Consider the following 21,839-nt stretch of genomic DNA (forward strand, 5'->3'; position numbering starts at 1 on the left):
GGGAAGCCCTGGCCCCTCCCATCACTGTCTGTCTGCCTGCCCCCCCACCCAGGGTGCTGAGACCAGGAAGCGCTCGCCTACACTCAGCAGCCAGTTCAAGCGGTCGCTGGAGCTGCTGATGCGCACACTGGGCTCCTGCCAGCCCTTTTTCGTGCGTTGCATCAAACCCAATGAGTTCAAGAAGCCCATGGTGAGCCTTGGAGGGGAAGTGGCTGGGAGTCAGGGTGGGGGTGGGGGTTGGGTGGGTGGGTAAGATGATTGGGGTAGGTGGGCAATGCAAGGTCTTATCCTCTCTGGGGACCAGGGGGCTTGTAAAAGAAGGTCTCAAGTTGCTGGGGGCACAGGGGCTCCACAGTCATATTAATCCTGCCTTTGCTGCCTTCCAGCTGAGTGGTTATAAATACATCATACACTGCCCTGTTCCTCAGTTTCCCTGAGAAAGAAAACAGGAGCCATTACAGCTACCTCTTCCCTGAGATCATGCCTGAAGATTGCAGGGTGCCTACGAAGTGCGGCTCGTTGCTGTGGCCCCTTCTTTGAAAAGTCTCCCCCCTCAGTTCAGTGTCCACCTCCTTCAGGAAGTCTCTCTGGACTCCTTTGCCTGGAGGGCCTTCTTTTTGACTCTTAGTATCTTTGTTAGCCCTTCCATAGGCTGGGCATAGCCCTCTCCAGCAAGTTTCCTATGAGGAAGTGACAGTCACTCGAGAATTAGATTTGTCACATGGGCGCTCAGGGATATTGAAGGGCTTAAGTCCCACAGGGTGCCTAGCTCCCTGGGCCAGTGCAGCCCCTGAGAGGTGTTGTTTATCCAGAGGAGAGAGGGCCAGGGGAAGCTGGGTGTGGGACTCAGGGAGGGAGGGAAGGCTGGGGAAAGTGGCTCAGAGAGAGAGGAAACTGCTGCGGAAGCTGGCCTTCCGCACACACTGTCCCCGCCAGGAAATGATTTCCCAGAGTGGGTGAGTCCTGTCCCCTTCAGACCTCAGGTCCCTTTCTGGAGCAGGGCGTGCAGGGTGATAGGGCTGGGCACTGGATCCCTGGAACCTTTTCCCAGCCTAGGCCTTTGGGTGTCTGTGGCCTCCACCTTTTCAGTAATCTCCTTACCTGCCTCTGTCTCCTGCTTCCACCACCTTTCGCTACACTGACAATCACATAATCACTTATGTTCTGCCTCCTAAGTGCTGGGAGTAAGGCATATGCCACCACACCCAGTTTGGTATTACTCTTAAAGCAAATCTTGTCCCATGTCTCACTGCTGCAAACCTTCCCTGGCTCCTGCCACTCATGGGACAAGGCCCAGACTCCTAGCCTGGTCTCAGAAGGTCCCTGGGTCCACTTTCTCCATTTTCTTTCCATCTGAATTCGGGGTATAGCCCTTCCCTGGAGCCATCGCATTGGCTACTGTATGCCAGTACAAAGAACGTGCCTCTTCCTAAAGGCACTAGGGCCAGCCCCTGGAGAGTTGTTTAAATAACTGTGGATCTGTGATAGAGGCCACATGAAGGGTGGCCTGGGGTTGTGTGGAGTACCCACCTTCTGGCAGCCTGCACTGTGCCCTGGCCTAGGCTCTTCAGCCCCCTCCATGTTGCCCACAGCAGGTCTTGCAGTTTCAAGCTTCTGTCCCTTCCCACATACTCATCCTCCTCCCGTCTTGGAAGACCGTTTCCTCAATATCCATGAGGCCTCTTGTGTCTCCCAAAAGACAGACCTATGCCTTTTGTTTTTTTTTATTTGATCCTTATAGCACATGGTTGTCCTACCTGCAAGTTCTCACTTCACACTGTCACTTGGGTTTGACTAACAGCTCTGGGCTCCTGGCTTTGCTCCCTGTGATCCCAGAGGCCTTGACTCTGTATTTCTCTGTCTGTGCTGGTCAGCCACAGGGCAGGGCTTGCTTCCCAGCAGCAGCCTTGCCCTCATGCCTTTGGTTCTGGCCTGGCAGCTCTTCGACCGACACCTGTGTGTACGGCAGCTTCGATATTCAGGCATGATGGAGACGATCCGTATCCGGCGTGCGGGCTACCCCATCCGCTATAGCTTTGTGGAGTTTGTGGAGCGCTACCGTGTGCTGCTACCTGGAGTGAAGCCAGCATACAAGCAGGTACAAGGTCCAGTACAGCCATAAGGGAGAAGATCCCAGTTTTACATGTGACAGTGACTGGAGCTTGGCATCTACTTGGTCACATCGGGTACTGCTGTGAAGATGGGGCAGGATAGAAGGACATATTTGAAGACCTCAGCTGTCATGATTGTTGTCATCCAATTGGCTTTAGGAGAAAACATGTTCACAGAAGGCAGAGTCAGGCTGGGTCAGCCACACAGTCAGACAGAGACAGATCTAACCCCCAATCTTGAGAAAGACACTTGGGGACCTTTCTGTTGGTTATACTGTCAATACTTTTGTCTTCCACCCAGGGCGACCTCCGAGGGACATGCCAGCGCATGGCTGAGGCTGTGCTTGGTACACATGATGACTGGCAGATGGGCAAAACCAAGATCTTTCTGAAGGTGAGCGCAGTCTGTCTTGGCTGCCATGGCTCTGCTACGCCCAGAGCCTTCCACACATGGGATGTTTCTGAGGGGGGATATAGAGTATCATGATGGATGTGTGAACATTACAGATAATTAATGGGCTCAGGTGCTCACCCCAGATTAGAGTTGTATGACCAGAGCTGGGTTGCCTTGTCAGACCTGTGGCAGGGACTCGAACCCTAACCTGTGGTTCTTGGCCTGGGGGCTGAGGACAAGTAACTGAGCATCTTTGCCTACTCTTCTTTCTGTGACAGGCTGGGCCTGGGATGGGCTACTGTGGACCTTCTTGAGTTTTTCTGCAGGCTGGATTCTGGAGGGTCAGCTGTTTACTATCGTCTATGGCTCTGTCTCAGTACCCAGGTGCAGCAGCTAGAGTTCCTGGCTCCCGAAGCCTTTTAGGCAATGGTGGGAGAGAGCAAGACCTGGGCCTGATCAGTCATGACCCCAAGAGCCTCTGCATAGGGACAGTGTGGGCTTCCCTATTTCCATTTCCTCTGTTCTGGTGACAGAGCAGGGCCCCTCCCCTGTGGGGGTAGGGCTGAATGCAGGACAGCTGGAGAAGAAAGGGGAGGAAGTAGCCTTTAGTGGGGTCTTGTTGGGGGATCTATCTAACTCCTCTTGGTGAGTCAGTCCCTGCACCTCCCATGTCCTTGTTTGCATCCCCTCTGTTCCTTGTCTGCTGATTGGAGAGAGTTCTATATGCCGAGCCTCCCACTGTCTTCCTGCTAGTGGTGGGGGATAGGAAGTCTTGTGCCCAATTCACAGGTTCAGAAAAAAATGAGTGACTGATGTCAGGCTGAGGGATGCAGGGAACAGCCTCTGACCTGGGGTGGTCAAGTGCCAGGCATGTGTCAGCAGAGAGAACAGACAGAATCATGATGGCATCTAGCACCAAAGGGACACCACTGTCCCCATGCTCACCCAACTGTACTCTTTAGGGATACTTCAGGAGCCTGCATGTCACAGCCCTGTCATCTATCCATCCATCCATCCATCCATCCATCCATCCATCTGTCTATTCATCTGTTCACTGAAAAAGTCATGGCTGAGTCTCACCCTGTGTCTGTGATTATTTGTGTGTGTGTGTGTGTGTGTGTGTGTGTGTGTGTGTGTGTGTGTGTGTGTGTGATTATTAGACAGATTTTTATCTTCCCCTTGTGAGACTCAAAGGCCAGGCTTCCTATCAAGGACACAACTGCCTGGACTTCTGCGGCTCTGCCACCTCACCTAGCACTATGCCTACCCATGGACCATTCCATCTATATATGTATTGATGAACCAGTGAAGTTTCAAGTTTCATCCAACTGGCAGGAGGACTGGGCTTGGGATTGAGGAGGGGAAGGGCTGGAGCTGTCAGTGGGGCCTGGAATGGTCTTGAGCACCAGAGTGAGGCATATGCTGTAGGGTATATTTGGAAGGTCACAGGAAGGTTGTTCGATGTGTGTGAATGAGAGGGTCAGGGGGGATGATAAATACCAGAAGAGTCTTGGTAAGGAATGTGCTACCAAGATCCTGGAGAGAAGAGATAACAGGGACCAGAGATGAAATGGTGACCTGGGAAGCCAGGATGTGATATTGTTGGGTCTCTTCCTCTAGTCTAGTGAGATGAGGTACTATGGCTCCTCTGGTCCCCTCCCCAGGTATCTGGGGAATAGCCATAATCTCTGGTGGCTGTAGAAGGTCACTGCACAGGCTCCACTAGGGTCAGGATCCTGAGTTGTACATAGAACCCTAAGCCTGAGTTAGGAAGACAGTCCTGGACTGAGCAGATAGTCTTGGGGGACATTTCTCTGGAGCTCTGCCTTTCAGGACCACCATGACATGCTGCTGGAGGTGGAGAGGGACAAGGCCATCACAGACAGAGTCATCCTCCTTCAGAAGGTCATTCGGGGCTTCAAAGACAGGTCTGTGTTGACAGCTTCTTCTTCCTTTGCCCCCACATCGGGAATGTGTCTGGCTCACCTCTGTTCCCACATGAACACAGGAACAAACATGCACACATGATCTCAAGATCATCTGGGAACACAGATACGAGGTTTATGAATCTCTACCATGTCTCATAAACGAGACCACACAGTAGCTGGTCCTTCCTGCACATGTGGAGGCAAGAGGTGTGTTTGCCAGTATTTTATAAGTTACAAGGTGTAGCTCACATTCTACATTAAGGACGTGCATATACCTGTGATGGTCCACACATGGGTAAAACGAATTCTGGAGTGCGATTCAAGCCACAGAAACCCACAAGCTGCCTCCTTTGCGTTCGTTTGGTCCCTCCCGCCTGCCCTCCCTCTCTTTCTCCCCTTCACCTGCCCTCCCTCCCATTCTAGCCACCATCCATCCACCAACCAGCTCTCAGCCTCATTTCTCCAGCCACATGACCACGCAGACCCTGGAGGGCTGGCTTGTGCCATGACATGTCCTCCCTTCCTTCCTGTGTTTCCTTATTCTCAGCAGACACTTGCTGTTGTTGTGTGGCCTTTGTCCCCATCAAGCCAGAGGTGACTGTGGTATCTGAGAAGCAGCCTACTGTGTGCAGGAGAATAGCACTGGGTTCTTCAGAATCAGGCAGTGATGGGGCTCTGGTTCCAGCCTCCCAGGTCTCGGCTTCCTTATCTGCAAAGTGAGGGGGTTGGACAGTTTAAAGCTCTCCCTCCCTCTTCCACATTCTTTCATTATTGATTTGGCCACGCATCCACTCCCTCAACAAGCATCTTTCTAATTTCTGCCTTAAAGGCCTCATGTGTATAGCCCGCCAGGAGGGAAGGATAGGCGTTACACCTCATCTCTTCCAGGTGGTGGCGCTGAGGTACAGAGAGGTTCCATGCTTTGCCCAAGATCTCATAGCTTGGAGATCATAGGACAGGGGCTCAGTGTGCTGTCCAGGCACACCTGGACCCTGACTGACTCTGGCCACCAGCTGTCTGCTATAGAGTCACCCATCACTGCCTCCCTTTCAGGTCCAACTTCCTGAAACTGAAGAGTGCCGCCACGCTGATCCAGAGGCACTGGCGGGGTCACTACTGTAGAAGGAACTATGAGCTGGTAAGCCTGGCTTCCACTGGCCTAGCCATGGGAAGACTGTGTTATCTTGGTAACAGGACTTAACCTGAATCCGGGGATGCCCCAGCCAGCATTACCTTTCCTTCAGTCAGAGCCCTGGTCTAGCTCTAGTGGCTCTCCCCATGGGATTTTTTTTTTTTAATCTTTTCTCTTGGAATATTTTGCTGGGTTAAAGTATAATAAGACTGAGACCTTGGGAAGATCCAGGAGATGCTTGGTCGCATGCAGCTCTGGAACATCTGGCTGAAGCCTGGACTTGTTTTAGGGAGGTGGACAAAAAAGGACACTGGTTAATTAAGGCTGGAGTTCCTGCAAGGAAGCAGGGGCTCCGTTTGAGTGCCACAGGTACCTTGGTGGGTCCAGTCTGATGGAGGCTGCACACTGGATGTTGCTACTGGCTTCATCCATCTCTGCTAGAGCGCGGATCTGAGCATGGCTTGCTGTCCTTGCAGATGCGGCTTGGCTTCCTGCGGCTACAGGCCCTGCACCGCTCTCGGAAGCTGCACCAGCAGTATCGCTTGGCCAGACAGCGCATAATAAAGTTCCAGGCCCGCTGCCGAGCCTACTTGGTACGCAAGGCCTTCCGCCATCGCCTCTGGGCTGTGCTCACTGTGCAGGCCTATGCCCGAGGCATGATCGCCCGCCGACTACACAGGCGCCTCCGAGCCGAGGTGAGAGGTTTCCTGAGCCCCAAGAGTGGGTGGCTTATAGGTGTGTACTGCCCCATGTAGGTGTCTTCCCACCCCTGCCCTGGTGCTGGCTGAGGAAGTCAAAGCCAGAAGGGAGACTTTTGACTTACTGATATCAGGATGGACCAGAGACTGAGGCCCAGGTCCCTGGTGAATTTTAAGGAGAAATTTAAGGCATATCCGGTTTGGCTCTGGGATCCACAAAGCCCCTACCCTTGTGTGACCTGGGGACCAGCTCAACTGCCTTTTCCCTTTTTTTCCCCGGCAAAGCCGCCCTCCATTTCAGAGCTTAGGGGCAATGGGAGAGGGGTGAGGCATAGCTATGACAAGGGCTACACACGTTTCTATGTCCGTGTGGTTGGTTGCCCCTTTCCTTAGTACCGCCGGCGCCTCGAGGCAGAAAAGATGCGGCTGGCGGAGGAGGAGAAGCTCCGGAAGGAGATGAGTGCCAAGAAAGCCAAGGAGGAGGCAGAGCGCAAGCATCAGGTAAGCCTGGACCTCTGAGTTGTCCTGCGTGGCTGCTCTGCAGTCTGACTCCATGACTTCTCTATCACTGGCTTCTTTTCACCTGTCCCTACCATCTTCTTCCCTCCTAGGAGATACTTCCTAGTTCCCTCTGCACACAGCAGCTGAACTCTCACGTGGGGTTTGGGCTGTGGCTGGAGTCAGAGGGCTGTACCCACAGAACCTTCCTGGGTGACACCCAGAGCAAAAGCTTGACAGGGAAGCCACCAGGGTCATGTAGTCTGACACAAGGCTGTTGGCCACAAGTGCCAACTGAACACTGAAGTGTGGCTTATCCAAAAGCCATGGCTGAAATTGGGAGGCACACGCAATATTATGAGGACTTAGCTGAAGAGGAGGAGGATGTAAGGTGCCCGTGTTATTTTTATGTTGATTACATGCTAAGTTGATATTTGGGAAATATGACCCAAATCATTAAAATATTATTAATATTAGTTTTATACATCATAATCATTATTATTATTATTTTGCTTTTTAAACGTGGCTCACATTAATTTTTTTTTTCAGCTCTAGTACCAGCCCTTTGGCCCAGGACTTCTTGGTTTCTGTTACCTGGAGACAGGGGTGGGCGTGGAAAGGGGAGGGTATGGAGGTAGGGGTGGATGTGGAGGCAGGGGTGGGCATGGAAAGGGGAGTGCTATCGGTGGTGTCCTCCTATGCTCCAGGGGTGCTGTGAGCACAGATGGGGGCTGTGAGCACAGTCAGTCGTCCCCTGTGTCAGGATCTTAGTGGAGTCGGGGCTGCTCCCGCTGGTCTCTTGGGCTCCCGGAGGACAGCTGTTCTCGGAGGTCATGCTGCTGGGTGCTGACTGACTTCCCCTGCTTCACCCCACCAGGAGCGTCTGGCCCAGCTAGCCCGTGAGGATGCGGAGCGGGAGCTGAAGGAGAAGGAGGAGGCTCGGAGGAAGAAGGAGCTGCTGGAGCAGATGGAGAAAGCCCGCCATGAGCCCATCAACCACTCAGATATGGTGGACAAGATGTTTGGCTTCCTGGGGACTTCAAGTGGCCTGCCAGGACAGGAGGGCCAGGCACCTAGTGGCTTTGAGGTACTAGGACTTTGGAGCAGGATTTCCTGAGGTATCTAATGCTGGTCTGCAGAGGAGTGGGGGCATCAGCCTAGCTGCCTCTGCTTGCCCTGCTGGCTGGAGCGCCCAGCCTAACAGCTGGTATACAACCCCCAGGACCTGGAGCGAGGGCGGAGGGAGATGGTGGAAGAAGATGTGGATGCAGCCCTGCCCTTGCCTGATGAGGATGAGGAGGACCTTTCTGAGTACAAGTTCGCCAAATTTGCTGCCACCTACTTCCAGGGCACGACTACACACTCCTATACTCGGAGGCCCCTCAAGCAGCCACTGCTCTACCATGACGATGAGGGTGACCAGCTGGTGAGGCTGCCTATGGTTGGGTCATTGCTCACAGGGCTGGATGGGAGTGGTAGATGTTGCCCTTGGTGGTGGCCCAGCACCCAGCTTAGGGTCAGTCCACACTGTAGGGTGGCTATCTATGTCTCCAGCTTCTTCTCCAAGCCCAGGTCCTTTCTATGGTTTGAGCCAGGGCCTCTGTTCTCCCTGGCTTTCTTACATGTGTACTCCATCTCCAGGCGGCGCTGGCTGTCTGGATCACCATCCTCCGGTTCATGGGGGACCTCCCAGAGCCCAAATACCACACAGCCATGAGTGATGGCAGTGAGAAGATTCCTGTGATGACTAAGATCTATGAGACTTTGGGCAAGAAGACATATAAGAGGGAGCTGCAGGCCCTGCAGGGTGAGGGCGAGGTGAGACCAAGGTCCCCTAGTTGACAACTGTCTTGGGATAGTGGGGATGATGTCAGCATGCCAGCAGAATCAGTAGAAGGCATCCTATATGATCTAACTGTTTCTGCCTCATCCCTGCCCCAGTCCCTGGCCCTCCTCTGTCTATTCTTGGGAAAAATGTGTGGTCATTTGCCAATTGTAAAGTGCTTGTTATCATTGAGGGGTCACACTGCAGAGCGGACAGGCTTTGCTATGTTAGTGACAACTCACTGGGAGGCCTCACACAGTGCCTGAGTCTCAGTGGGGGTGAAGGTAGAGAGTGGCCTCATGGCCTGCATCTGGTGAGCATCTGTGTGGAAATCACACACACACACACACACACACACACACACACACACACACACACACACACACACACATACACACACATCCCAAAGCCCCATTGTCCAAAGGCCACACTTGCTTTCTGTTACCCAGGCCCAGCTCCCCGAGGGGCAGAAGAAGAGCAGTATGAGACACAAGTTGGTGCACTTGACCCTGAAGAAAAAGTCCAAACTCACAGAAGAGGTCAGAACAGAACACAGGGCCTGGTGGCCCTTCGGGGGTTCCTTGGGTAGCCAGCCAGACTACAACGTGGCTGGGCTGGGGCCCTGGGAGTGGGAGGAACAGTAGGAGCCTCCCTCTTCTGCACAGCACAGCACTGGAGCAGTCATCGGACAGGAATGATGGAAATGCTTGGGGTGGGGGCCTCCCAAGACAGGAGAGGAGGGGCCGAGCACACACATGAACAGAAGGCCGCTTCTTGCTAGCACATGTACCATGTGTTTCATCCCAGGACCTCAGTATTGGTGCTTTCATCCATAAGTCCATCCCATACCTTCTGAGGTTACCAAAGCCTTGCAGAACTGTCTAGGCTGGGGGGTGGGTGGCTGGCACAGACAGACATGGGCTCAATAGATGGGAGGACCTTGCCTGGCTCTCTCTGTCCACGATTCTGTCACTGCATCTGAGTGTAATGTGGGGCTGCTTCTGTGGCTGTGTGAGGCCAGAAGAGAGACACAGCTACTGAGAGCCAGATCTGAGGCTGGCCATGTCAGGCTCAGGGGCCCTGGTAACCAGGTGGTTGTAAACCAGGATGTACTTTGGTGCCATGGTTGTGAGCTGGTGGTTCCATTCAGAGTCAGGGATGGGACATATCCTGGCTGAAATTGTTTCCCTGGAGTGGGAACTGAGCTTCAGCAGGTACAAGGAGGCCACAGAGGAGAATTTACCCTTCAAGCAGGTGGCGTCAGCCTGGTGCTCGGAGCATGTGGTCTGGCTCTTAGTCTTGAGGGATGGAGTAAGGACAAGTCAGTGGTCATCCTCGTATCCACTTGCTTCCTGTGCAGTGACTGGCAGGGACAGCAGCCCATCTGTACATCTGCCTGGCCCCTATGGGGTGCCTGGCAGGGGCAGCACCCCACTCACCCATCCTACTCAAGCCTGTCTCTGTGGCCTAGGTGACCAAGAGGCTGCACGATGGGGAATCCACAGTGCAGGGCAACAGCATGCTGGAGGACCGGCCCACTTCAAATCTGGAGAAGCTGCACTTTATCATCGGCAATGGCATCCTTAGGCCTGCACTGCGGTCAGTGCTCCAGGGGCAATGGGCTGCTGTGGCCAGGCACCTCTACGGAGGGCCTGGGGGTGGAGGTGGGGTCTCAAGGTAGCTGGTAGTGGCTCCATCACTTTAGCCACAGATTAAGCAAAAAGGCCTGTTTAGCTCTGTTGCTGGTTAGTCATGTGACCCTAACCTGTCTCTGCCATCTTTCTATGCCTTATCTGTGGAATAAGAATGGTGCCAGCATTTGAGGCTTGAAGGAAAGCAGAACTGTGAGACAGTTTGCAGTCCAGAACTAGTAGCTATGGTTATCACAGCCCCATCTGAGCTTTCTGCTTTAACCCCACTGCTGCTGGCTCACCTTCAGTGCAGCTGGCCCAGACCAAGGTGGAGGTTACTGTGGGAAGCGTGTCTCCTGTCTGCTGGTTGAGTGGGGTCAGGCCAGAGATTCCAGCACAAGGTTCCCACTGGTCAGTGGCAAGATGGGACCTCGATGAGCCACACCAGTTTCACGTCCAGGCCTGATTGTTGATCCAAGGACTTCCTGTCTACTTTGGATATTTAAAATGGCCCTTGTTTTAGGAAATGATTTGGGTCATAGACAGAATGTGTGTACTTGCATGTGTTATTTTGTCATGATAAAGAGATGGCAACTTGAAATTTTGTTGGTTCATGAGCTCTCGAAATTGAGAAGCTACCGAATTAGACAATCCTGCCTCCTACCTGGCACTGCTCTCATAGAAGAGGAGCAATGAATGCCCCTGGTGGTCACCACATCACGTGTGTGTGTGTGTGTGTGTATGTGTGTGTGTGTGTGTGTGTGTATGCATGTGTGTGTGTGTGCATGTGTGTGTGTGTGTGCATGTGTGTGTGTGTGCATGTGTGTGTGTGTGCATGTGTGTGTGTGTGCATGTGTGTGTATGTGTGTCCCTTTGGAGCTCACTCCCAGGACAGAGGCAATGTTTTCAGCTCAGTACAAATGAGATCCACACCACTTAATATTCACCTACTAGAGAGGTGTGTCCAGGGAGTCAGAGTCTGCCCATGGCCCTGACACACTTCCAAGTGCCTGGCTTGTTTCTGCTGTGTCCATCTGTGTGGTCCCCTGCTCATGTTATCTCAATGGCTGGGGGCAAGGCAGGACCAGATTGGTACTTGTTATTTGTGGACATTAGGGGCTGTGACCCTCAAACTTGCATTAGGATACAGGTCACTTTGTGGATGGTGGATCCCATCAGGAGCTTTTGCTAGATCTGGGCCATGCCTCATTCCTGATGATCCCCTGGATCTAAAGAGCCTGTGTTCAGCCTCCTCACCTGGCCCATCGCTGTCTCCTGGCAAGCCTTGGGCTGGATGGTCAGAACAGCTGTGCTGTGGAGGGGTGACTGGGTGTCACTCTGAGGCATTGTCCCCACCCAGGGATGAGATTTACTGCCAGATCAGCAAACAGCTCACGCACAACCCATCCAAGAGCAGCTATGCCCGTGGTTGGATCCTCGTGTCTCTCTGTGTGGGCTGCTTTGCCCCCTCCGAGAAGTTTGTTAAGGTAAAGGGTAGTCTGGGGTGGGGAGGGTGCAGAGCCACTCTTCTGAGACAGAGCACGTGTGGAATGTGCTGTCTAGTGCCCTACAAATATTCCTTATGTGGGATTGTAGGACTTCTCCAGTTCTGGAATCCCATGCCGCTCAGCATAGGAAATCCCCACTGTGGGAATAGAGCCCCTCCCAGTCCTTGATGGTCTCACACCCCCTCCCCAGCCCCTTCCTCCCAGCTTCCCTTTGCCAGGTGGCCAGAACTTGGCTCTCAGTTCCACTCTGAAGAGGTCAAGTGTGACAGGAATGTGTCCTGAGTACCCTGAATATGTATCTTGGGACAGGCATTTCAGTATCACTCTGTGCCAGGCTCTGGTGCTAGTTGGGTGTCATGAGGGTGGAGGGAGGTAGGGGAGGAGGTCAGAAGTTGCCATAGAGAGTGCAGAGATAGAATGTGGGGCTGAGGCAGGAGAGAAGGTTGGCCATATGGCCTTGCCACCAAGTTGCCGGGCATGCACTTGATTCCAGGGGTGACAGGAGCAGGCCTAGAAAAGAGGGTTCTGGGTGGCCCTGCTGGAGCAGCTGGTCCCAGGTGTACCTAGATGGGCTGCAGTCTGCTGCAGTTGCTAGGGTAGAGACTGCCTCACTAAGTCCCCTGTCTGCAGTACCTTCGGAACTTCATCCACGGGGGCCCACCTGGCTATGCCCCATACTGTGAGGAGCGCCTGAGGAGGACCTTCGTCAATGGAACTCGGACACAGCCACCCAGCTGGCTGGAACTGCAGGTCAGCAAGACTCATATGACATGCACGTGGGCAGCTGTTCTCTGGTGCCCCAGAAGCACCCTTCAGGGCTCCTTGAGTTCTGGAATCTCAGTCTCCCCAGAGTATGAACGTGCCGAAGTGCCACACTGACTTTCTGCCTGTCTTATGCCCATGGAACTTAATCAAGGTCATGCTCCTGCAGTTCCCTCCTCCTAGTGTTGAGTCCCTGGCTCAAGACACCCAAATGTCCCCTCAGGGTGGATAACTGTGACAGATCCAGGTGGTGTCCTAGTGAGATGCTGGGGCTGTAGGGGTCAGCTCCAGCCCATAGGCAACCAGAGCATAGAGAGAGTGAAGAGACCACAAATCCTCTTGGTCATTCTCAGGCCACCAAGTCCAAGAAGCCCATCATGTTGCCTGTGACCTTCATGGATGGGACCACTAAGACTCTGCTAACGGATTCAGCAACCACAGCCAAGGAGCTGTGCAATGCTCTGGCTGACAAGATCTCACTCAAGGACCGCTTTGGGTTCTCTCTCTACATTGCCCTATTTGATAAGGTATGGTGGACCAAGTCCAGCACAGTACAGTGCTGCCACCTGCTGGCTCAAGTGTTCACATGTGGTTCACTTAAGCCATTGGGGAACTGGCCTTGCCAGATTGATGGGAATGGTGTAAAGCTCTTGGGCATCTGGGTACCCCACGGTCAGAGGTCCATAACTCACTCCAACCACAGGTGCCCAGTGGGAGGCACCTTCTTTTGCTGCTGAAAAAGGAGAAAGATGGAGCTCCAATGGGTTGGGGAGTAGACCACTCCACCTCCCAGGATCACATGCACTGCTGTGATGTGTACGAGGTCTCTCTACTCAGCCACTGCTCCTTTCTTTCCACATTTCCCAGCTGCGTGAGTTCCTCTGGCTCAGGTGCACAGTCTTTTCTGATGATCTAGGCCTAGGATTTTGGAGTTTCCTTCCTGGGCAGATCCAGAGACAGGACCTTGTCCTTGGACATGGTTTGCCTGGGTTTTCAGTCACCAATCAGCTCCTCCAGGAATGGTTTACTTAACAGCATCCCTTGCTCTGAGAAAAAAAACAGGACTTCCACATACACATGCTTGATATTGAGCCTTGAAAGGCAGTCACCATGCATGCCACACTCCAGCTGAGAACTGGAGTGCCTGGGACCAGCCTCCCAGGGGACCTAGGACACAATCCTGCCTCCTCTGGGCCTCAGGCCTCTATCTGCACTTATGCAGTCGACACAGAGGATGGCCCTCTGAAGTCCTTCTTGGATCCTGTGTCTTTCCCCCCTCCCACTGTGCTTTCTCTCCTCTGCTCGCAGGTGTCCTCGCTGGGCAGTGGCAGTGACCACGTCATGGACGCAATCTCCCAGTGTGAGCAGTATGCCAAGGAGCAGGGCGCACAGGAGCGCAACGCTCCGTGGAGGCTTTTCTTTAGAAAAGAGGTCTTCACACCCTGGCACAACCCCTCAGAGGACAATGTGGCCACCAACCTCATCTACCAGCAGGTGGTACGAGGAGTCAAGTTTGGGGAGTACAGGTGTGAGAAGGTGAGTGGGGTGCATGAGCCACAGGAAACTACGGCCACCTGCGTGCTGTCCGTGGGCTAAGGGCTACTATCTATTGGCACTGAGAATGGTTCGATGGCAATTGGACATTTCCCGGGTTCCTTTTGGATTCAAGGCTACGTAACCTCACATGGGCTTTGTGGAGTGGGGGCTTAGCAAGCTATCCTGATTCCCCAGTGGAAGGGGCCCGTGCACTCTGCAGTGTGTGTCATGATACCTGTATTTGCTGATGGGCATACTAGCAGTATGGTCCTTAGTCTAGGAGCTGCTCTGAAGGAGAAGATTCAATCATGTAGACCAGGGTTTGTGGGTGTGTATCGGTTTATCTCCTTCTTGGGACAGAATTGGAGGTCTTGGTTTTGAAGATAATGGTGGCTCTGCCGGTACTTGTGGCTCTGTTGATGAGGGCAGGATGAAAATGCACATAGTGTTGATGTTGAGAGGGCTCACTGTGGTGGTGATGATAGGGCTGATGCTGCTGATGGTGTTTATTGGTGTTGGTGGCAGAGGTGACACTGGTGATAATGATAATGGTGGTGGTGACGGTGTGCACGCTGACAAGCAAATATTCAGAGTATTTTAAAGCCACCATACTGGCTACTAAACTTTGCACCCATTGGGAAATTGAATTTGCCTACAAGGTCCCTGAGAGCCTCCTCTATCACTCCTGCTCCTATATAGGAACCCCGGGAAGTACTACCCTGGCTGCTGGCACCAGCCTAGGCAGAGAAGGGCCCAATCCATGCCCCATTCCCACCCGGCTCTCTGAAGTAGAGCCATGTTGTTACCATGTTGAGTCTTCCCAGGGAGGTAGTGACCGTGATGTAGATAGTGATAGTGATGTGCTCTCCATTAGACCATCTCCAGTGTCCTACTCTCCAGGACAGGCATTTCTTTCTTTTAGAATTTCGGCTCAAGTGGCTTTCATGCGGGGCTGAGCTGTAGTGTCTGACCATCACCAATATGCTGTCTGCTCTCCTTTGCTCAGTTTCTGTGCCCCTGGACAGGAGGCAGTTCTGTGCTGGTGCCAAGGGGACCAGAATGGGCCAGGAATATGCTTGCGGGCATAGGTATCTCATAGTTGCCCTGTGTAGAGAAGAGTGTGACAGTGAGACAGGGAGAACACAGGGCCCTGAGGGTCAGGGTTCCCAGGCTACAAGAGGCACTGCTGGAGGGGACTGGAAGGGCATCCCCAGGGGTCTGACTGAGGCTCCCTCCTCAGGAGGATGACCTGGCTGAGCTGGCCTCCCAGCAGTACTTTGTGGACTATGGTTCTGAGATGATTCTGGAACGTCTGCTGAGCCTCGTACCCACTTACATCCCCGACCGTGAGATCACGCCCCTGAAGACTCTTGAGAAGTGGGCACAGCTCGCCATTGCTGCCCACAAGAAGGTAAGGGGAGGGGCTCGGAGAGGAACAGCACTGAGCATCCCAGGCATCACAGTTGGCATCTGATGTCTTCTGCCTTGGAGATTGCTAGGGGCCAGGATCTCTTGTCCTCACTCCCCCCCGCCACACACACACACCACCATAGACATCATCACTATGTACCTTCTGTCACTTCCTCTGGTCTGGGCACCTGGGACACAGAAGTCTCAAAGCTGCTCCTGTGGCCTCTTGAGGGAACCTTGGGGTCATGGTTTCTGAGGGTGACCTCTCCAGTTCCTTACAATGCTGTTTTCTGAGTGACCATGTAGGACTGATAATGGGGGTTGTCTAGAACTATACCCTCCTTTTTCCTAAAAGCTACAGCACCTTCCTGCTTGGGAACTTTGGGAACAAGCTCCTGCCACACTCCTTGGAAGTCCCAGGCCATGGCCTAACATGGGACATTCCTGCTGGAGCTAAAGGGGCTGTGTAAGTAGAGCAGAAGCAAAGCTGAGGATGGGCTGTGGTGAGGTAGCCAAGCACCTCTCTCCTCCAAGGCCCTGCCAGCCAGAGCAGACTAGGCTTAGCCTAAGTTTCTGAAGGTCCCCATGGATGCAGGCTTTCATACCCTACAGATAAGCCTCTCCCTCACCCCGGTGTCCCATGGTACACACCCTCTCACTTTCTCCGGTCAGCTCCCTGTAGGCCTACCTGGTCCTGAATGTCCCTACAAGGTTTCCTCCAGGCCTGGCCCTCCCTCCTCTAGAGTGTCTCCTGCTTCCATCCATCACCCAAGAGAAAAATCTCTTCTCCTTGGCTATCTCTTCTTGCTCCCCCTTGACATCCAGCAGGTCACTGAAGCCTGTCCACTTTGCCTCCCAGACAGCATCAGCTCCCAGCTCTCTGCCTCCCCAGCTGCCCCAGGATTTATTTCCAGCACGGCATGTGTGTGTGACTGCTTTGGGTGGCATGGTGCTATTCGTTTTATTTTATAGTCAGGCCTTAGGGACATAGTCACGAGTGGGACAGACGTGCCCTTCTGGCATCCACAGCTGAGTTCTCTTTCCCTGTATCACAGCACCTCTGAGTGTGTGTCCCAGAGCCCCCCTTCCATGGAGGATTTTTAAAGTCTGTCACATCATTTGGAGCAGGGCCTCGACCCTCCCCAGTGTGTCTAGGCTGAGAGAGTATCCCTCTATGTGAAGAGAGCTCCCAAAGTTCATTTGTGTACTAGGGGTAAATACCCCCAGATTGTCCAGACCTCCAAACTGACATCCTTGTTCAGGGGGTCTGGAACAGTCCTATGCTGGTTTCCCAGCTATCAGTCTGGGGTCCATGAACAACTCCTTGTTTAGGTCAGCTGTTTTTATTCTGACCAGTCTGGTTCTGACCCCTTTGCTCATCACTCCTCTGTCTCTGCAACTGGATTCCAGAGTTCAGCTCAGTGTTTAGCTGTAGGTGTCTGCTTCTGCTTCCATCAGCTACTGGATGAAGGCTCTAGGATGGCATATAAGGTAGTCATCAATCTCAATATCAGAGAAGGGCATTTAAGGTAGCCTGTTGACTATTGCTTAGATTGTTACTTGGGGTCAATCTTGTAGATCTCCGGACATTTCCCTAGTGCCAGAATTCTCTTTAAACCTATAATGCCTCCCTTTATTATGGTATCTCTTTTCTTGTTCTCCTCTATTCTTCCCCTGACTACATCTCCCTGCTCCTGCATGTCCTCCTCTTCTCCCTTTCTCTTTCTTCTAACTCCCTCTCCCCTCCCTGCATGCTCCCAATTAGCTTAGGAGATCTTGTCCCTTTCCCATTCTCCAGGGGACCATGTATGTCTCTCTTAGGGTTCTCCTTGTTGCCTAGCTTCTCTGGCGGTGTGGATTGGGGCTGCTACTTTTTTTCTCTAGGTCTAAAATCCATATATGAGTGAGTATATACCATTTTTGTCTTTTTGTGACTGGATTACCTCACTCAGGATGGTTTCTTCTAGTTCCATCCATTTGCCTCCAATTTCAAGATTCCATTGTATTTTTTTGTTTTGTTTTGTTTTTTGTTTTTTTTTTTCTGCTGAGTAGTACTCCATTGTGTAAATGTACCATATTTTCTCCATCCATTCTTCAGTTGAGGGGCATCTAGGTTGCTTCCAGTTTCTGGCTATTACAAATAATGCTGCTATGAACGTGGTTGAACAGATGTCCTTGTTGTATGAATGTGCTTCTTTGGGTCTATGTATTGTTAAAGTCACATGTTCATTTTGATCCCTCCATACTATTCCAGGACCATGGAGTTCTCCCCAGGACACAGAATGTTGATGCCTTTCTCCAGGCCTGTCCTCTTAATCGCTGACCATGTTCACTCCTCGACATGCCTATCCAACCTTGTAGAAGCCCACTCTTGGGACCTAGATTTCTGTGCCACGATGCCACATCCTTTCTCTGCTTTCATGCCACCCCATACAGCATGTGCCTCCCACTGAGCCTGGCCCTGGCCTCCCAGTGGCTCACTAGAGCCATTGGATAGGCCACAGAATTGGGAACTCCCTGAGGGTAGCAGCTATGTTTTCCCCTTTTGCCTGGGACCTGCACAGAAACAGGCTTGCAAGAACTCCGATGTTGGCCCGATGGGAGGAACCAGTGCAGCGGGGGTGCCTGTGGGCTGTTGGGAGCAGAAGCCTCTAACAGGATTAGCTAGTTTCTAGAGCCTGCCAGTTGCCCTCTGGTTTTTATCCTACTCTGTCCTCTTCAGGGAATTTATGCCCAGAGGAGAACTGATGCCCAGAAGGTCAAAGAAGATGTAGTCAATTATGCCCGTTTCAAGTGGCCCTTGCTCTTCTCCAGGTTTTATGAAGCCTACAAATTCTCAGGTATCTGCCCATCTCTTGCTCTGGCTGTGACCTCAGCCATGCAGAGGAAGGGTAGTTATCTTTCCGTGGACTCATGGTTTTCTCAGGTTCTACTGCTAGGTGCTATGGGGTTGGGGGTGTGCAGTCAGTTGACTAGTAGGCCGAGCTCAAGGCCCACTGGATCGAAGCCCCCACTATGCATAGAAGAGGTAGCCAGGTAATAGCTGGGCTGTTCTGTTTGGCTATTTCCAACAGAGGGTGGGTAGTTGTGACTGAGGGGAAGTGACTGGCTAGTGCCAACCCACATGTCCATCAGCCTGCTTGCCTCTGTGGTCATTGAGCCCTCAGCTGATTCTAGGCTTCCTAGAATTGCCAGGTGTCAGAGCCACAGACAACCTGGGATTCAGTTGTCTGACCTCTCCCCATGTCTCGCTTTGCTGCAGGACAGGGACCAGAGGTAGGAAGGGGACTGAGACTGTTTCTCCAGCCAGCATTCTCTTTCCCCCTTTTCTTGGTTTTTACCTTATAAGGTAGCCATGCTTAGCCTACCCTCCTTCTCCCTGTTTATAAGTCAGGAATCAGTGCCCTCCTGCCACTTCCTTATGGTTATAAGGATTAGGGAGGAGCTGGGCCCAAGATCAGCAGGACCCCCCTTTCAGAGCCTCTGTCACTGTCCCAGGCCCTCCCCTCCCCAAGAGTGATGTCATTGTGGCTGTCAACTGGACGGGTGTCTACTTCGTGGATGAACAGGAGCAGGTGCTTCTGGAGCTGTCCTTCCCAGAGATCATGGCTGTGTCCAGCAGTAGGTGGGGATGGCCACCAGGGCACAGACAGAGTGATGGGAGAGAGGGTGCAGTACCTGGATTTGGGGACACAATCACTGTTATCAATGGGGAGCTCTTTGTCAGCTGAGAAGCACCCAGAGTGTGGTGGGGTCCTGGAATAGCCACTTTCCATAGTGCAGTGTAGCCTAGAGCATCTGTCTGGGGCCAGTGGGAATCATCTCAGATGTGATGAGGATGGGTGGACTTCCTGGTAGAAGAAGCATCTAGGCTGAACCTTGAAGGGTGAATAAGGACATAGCCACTTCCGGACCAGACCTGGCTAAAGTCATGGCTATGTCTGCCTCGGAGGGTGACATGTCTGAGATGACCCTTATCTCCCAGTGGACCAGGTCTTGCCCGGTGAGGACACTATCAAATGTCTGAGTCACTCTGACAGGCTGGCCTTGGTCCCCTTCAGGGAGTGCCGCATCTTGCTCTCACTGGGCTGCTCTGACCTGGGCTGTGCTACTTGTCACTCAGGCTGGGCAGGGCTGACCCCGCCTGGACCCTGTTCTTCGTGTTGGTCCTGTAGGGGAGCGAAACTGATGGCCCCCAGCTTTACACTGGCCACCATCAAAGGGGATGAGTACACCTTCACATCTAGCAATGCCGAGGACATCCGTGACCTAGTGGTCACCTTTCTGGAGGGACTACGGAAGAGGTCTAAATATGTGGTGGCACTGCAGGACAACCCCAACCCTGGTGAGTGACCACTGACATGGTGCTCAGAGGTGGTAGGCAGACTGTGCAACTGCCTGACTCCCACCATATAGCAGGTGGCTGGTGCCTTTTTGTCATCTTTTCTAGACACCAGGCCAGGGACAGAATTGCCTTTCCCTGTAGTCCATGGAACACTCCCTTCTCCCCTCCTTCTAGGACTTTAACTTACCACCTACCAACTGATCCAAGTTAGATGGGGTCCTCCATACCTGATAGTACAACAGCACCTCTACTGAACAATATAGAGCCTAGACTCTGTTGGGGAGGGACATGGGAAATGGTGGCCCTGTGATAGCACAGTGACAATGGAAGCCCAGAGGCAGTGGGAACTTGGCAGTCAGACTCTCCATGCAGCCTAGTCCAGGGAGGAGGCATAAGTGATCAGGGGTCTGAGGCAGAGGGCAGACGAGATCCATGCACAGAGGCGGGAGAAAACCTGTGTGTCCAAAACTGCAATTGCATTGGCTTGATTAAAAAGGGCAAGGGAGGGAGGAAGGCTGAGAGCAAGGAGGAAGGAGATGGGCTTTGAGAAGGAGGGTGACACCCCCTTGTGGCTAAATCTGGGTGTGGGGTTTGCTCTAAGAACACACAGAGTAGCAGAAGAGATAGAGCCTTAGCTCTTCTGTGAGAAGTGGCCACTTAGTAGATTATCAGCCCAAATGAAGACATTCCAACCCAGCCCCATTTTCTGCCCCATGTGGACTGGCTCGCCCCTGTTTCAAAGCTGGCGAGGAGTCAGGCTTCCTCAGCTTTGCCAAGGGAGACCTCATCATTCTCGACCATGACACCGGAGAGCAGGTCATGAACTCAGGCTGGGCCAATGGCATCAATGAGAGGACCAAACAACGCGGAGACTTCCCCACTGACTGTGTATACGTCATGCCCACTGTCACCCTGCCGCCAAGGGAGATTGCGGTATGTGACCTGCACTGGGAGCCTCCCCTGGACCCTCCCTTACTCTCCTCACATCTAGCGATTAGAATAAAGGATAATAATACACAAATGATTTGCATCTTCTGTGTAGATGGCCCTGGGGTCTTAGGGAACCACAGACTTAATGTATGGGTATCTACCAAACTTTTATCAGTTGAGGAGGGGCCTAGAGTTAGGGGTGGGGATCATTGGCAGAATGCCTGGAGGGAAATGGGGCCACAACTGGGTGGGGAGGTCTTTTTTCTAGACCATAGCTCAAGGATTCAGCACAGCTCTCTAGGCAGCTCCTGTACAAGTCTCATGAGACTAGGCTGTTCTGAGCCCAGCACGAGGCGTAAGAACTGTAGGCAGGGAAGAAAAGACTTGGTGTCTACCAGCATGGAGACCAAGTCTCTCTGCCCCCTTCTGGAAGGCTCCAGCTTTTCCATATCCCAGTGACACTAGACGAACAGTTGACATGGACTCCCTGTCTCTTGCTTCCTAGGCCCTGGTCACCATGACACCAGACCAGAGGCAGGATGTTGTCCGGCTCTTGCAGCTGCGCACAGCAGAGCCAGAGGTGCGCACCAAGCCCTACACGCTAGAGGAGTTCTCCTATGATTACTTCAGGTGATGTTGGGTGGCAGGTCTAGGACAAGAACAGCCCACTTTGAGATGCCCCCACCTGTGTGCAGGGGCAGCACCCCCCCTGTGTGGCCTCATCTCACCCTCCCCTCCTCTGGGTGGTACCTGTGCCATGGACCTTGGGCTGGGCAGGAAGATGGATGTGGTGGCTCGGGGTGCTCAGCTCTGGCTGAGGGTATCTGGGAGCAGTGCAGAGGCTCTCAGGGGGCATGTGTGCATTGCAAAGCACATCAGAACGAGCGAGTGGGGGAGGGACTCTCACCAACCAGCTTCCTGTGGTGGAGTGGTGCTAACCATCTCTGTACCTGACAGACCCCCACCCAAGCACACACTGAGCCGTGTCATGGTGTCCAAGGCCCGAGGAAAGGACCGGCTGTGGAGCCACACACGAGAGCCACTCAAGCAGGCCCTGCTCAAGAAGATCCTGGGCAGTGAGGAACTCTCTCAGGAAGCCTGCATGGCCTTCATAGATATCCACTGCCACTA

General features: G+C 53.0%; 1 protein-coding gene across 1 annotated transcript in view; it reads left to right on the forward strand.

Annotated features, from left to right (window-relative positions):
• Myo7a (myosin VIIA) overlaps positions 1-21,839 on the forward strand; it is a 66,565-nt gene that overhangs the window by 34,536 nt on the left and 10,190 nt on the right. Inside the window, exons 15-37 of the mRNA XM_027407706.2 lie at positions 53-190; positions 1,940-2,098; positions 2,413-2,505; positions 4,339-4,433; positions 5,487-5,571; positions 6,042-6,260; positions 6,657-6,764; positions 7,639-7,848; positions 7,984-8,187; positions 8,403-8,579; positions 9,036-9,125; positions 10,058-10,185; positions 11,578-11,704; positions 12,356-12,475; positions 12,841-13,014; positions 13,796-14,023; positions 15,264-15,434; positions 18,156-18,273; positions 18,932-19,058; positions 19,609-19,778; positions 20,521-20,711; positions 21,214-21,338; positions 21,666-21,823. Of these exons, the coding sequence (XP_027263507.1) occupies positions 53-190; positions 1,940-2,098; positions 2,413-2,505; positions 4,339-4,433; positions 5,487-5,571; positions 6,042-6,260; positions 6,657-6,764; positions 7,639-7,848; positions 7,984-8,187; positions 8,403-8,579; positions 9,036-9,125; positions 10,058-10,185; positions 11,578-11,704; positions 12,356-12,475; positions 12,841-13,014; positions 13,796-14,023; positions 15,264-15,434; positions 18,156-18,273; positions 18,932-19,058; positions 19,609-19,778; positions 20,521-20,711; positions 21,214-21,338; positions 21,666-21,823 (3,415 nt within the window). The remainder of the gene's footprint in view (positions 1-52; positions 191-1,939; positions 2,099-2,412; positions 2,506-4,338; positions 4,434-5,486; positions 5,572-6,041; positions 6,261-6,656; positions 6,765-7,638; positions 7,849-7,983; positions 8,188-8,402; positions 8,580-9,035; positions 9,126-10,057; positions 10,186-11,577; positions 11,705-12,355; positions 12,476-12,840; positions 13,015-13,795; positions 14,024-15,263; positions 15,435-18,155; positions 18,274-18,931; positions 19,059-19,608; positions 19,779-20,520; positions 20,712-21,213; positions 21,339-21,665; positions 21,824-21,839) is intronic.

The sequence above is a fragment of the Cricetulus griseus genome, chromosome 3 (assembly GCF_003668045.3).
Source record: "Cricetulus griseus strain 17A/GY chromosome 3, alternate assembly CriGri-PICRH-1.0, whole genome shotgun sequence".
Classification (NCBI taxonomy): domain Eukaryota; kingdom Metazoa; phylum Chordata; class Mammalia; order Rodentia; family Cricetidae; genus Cricetulus; species Cricetulus griseus.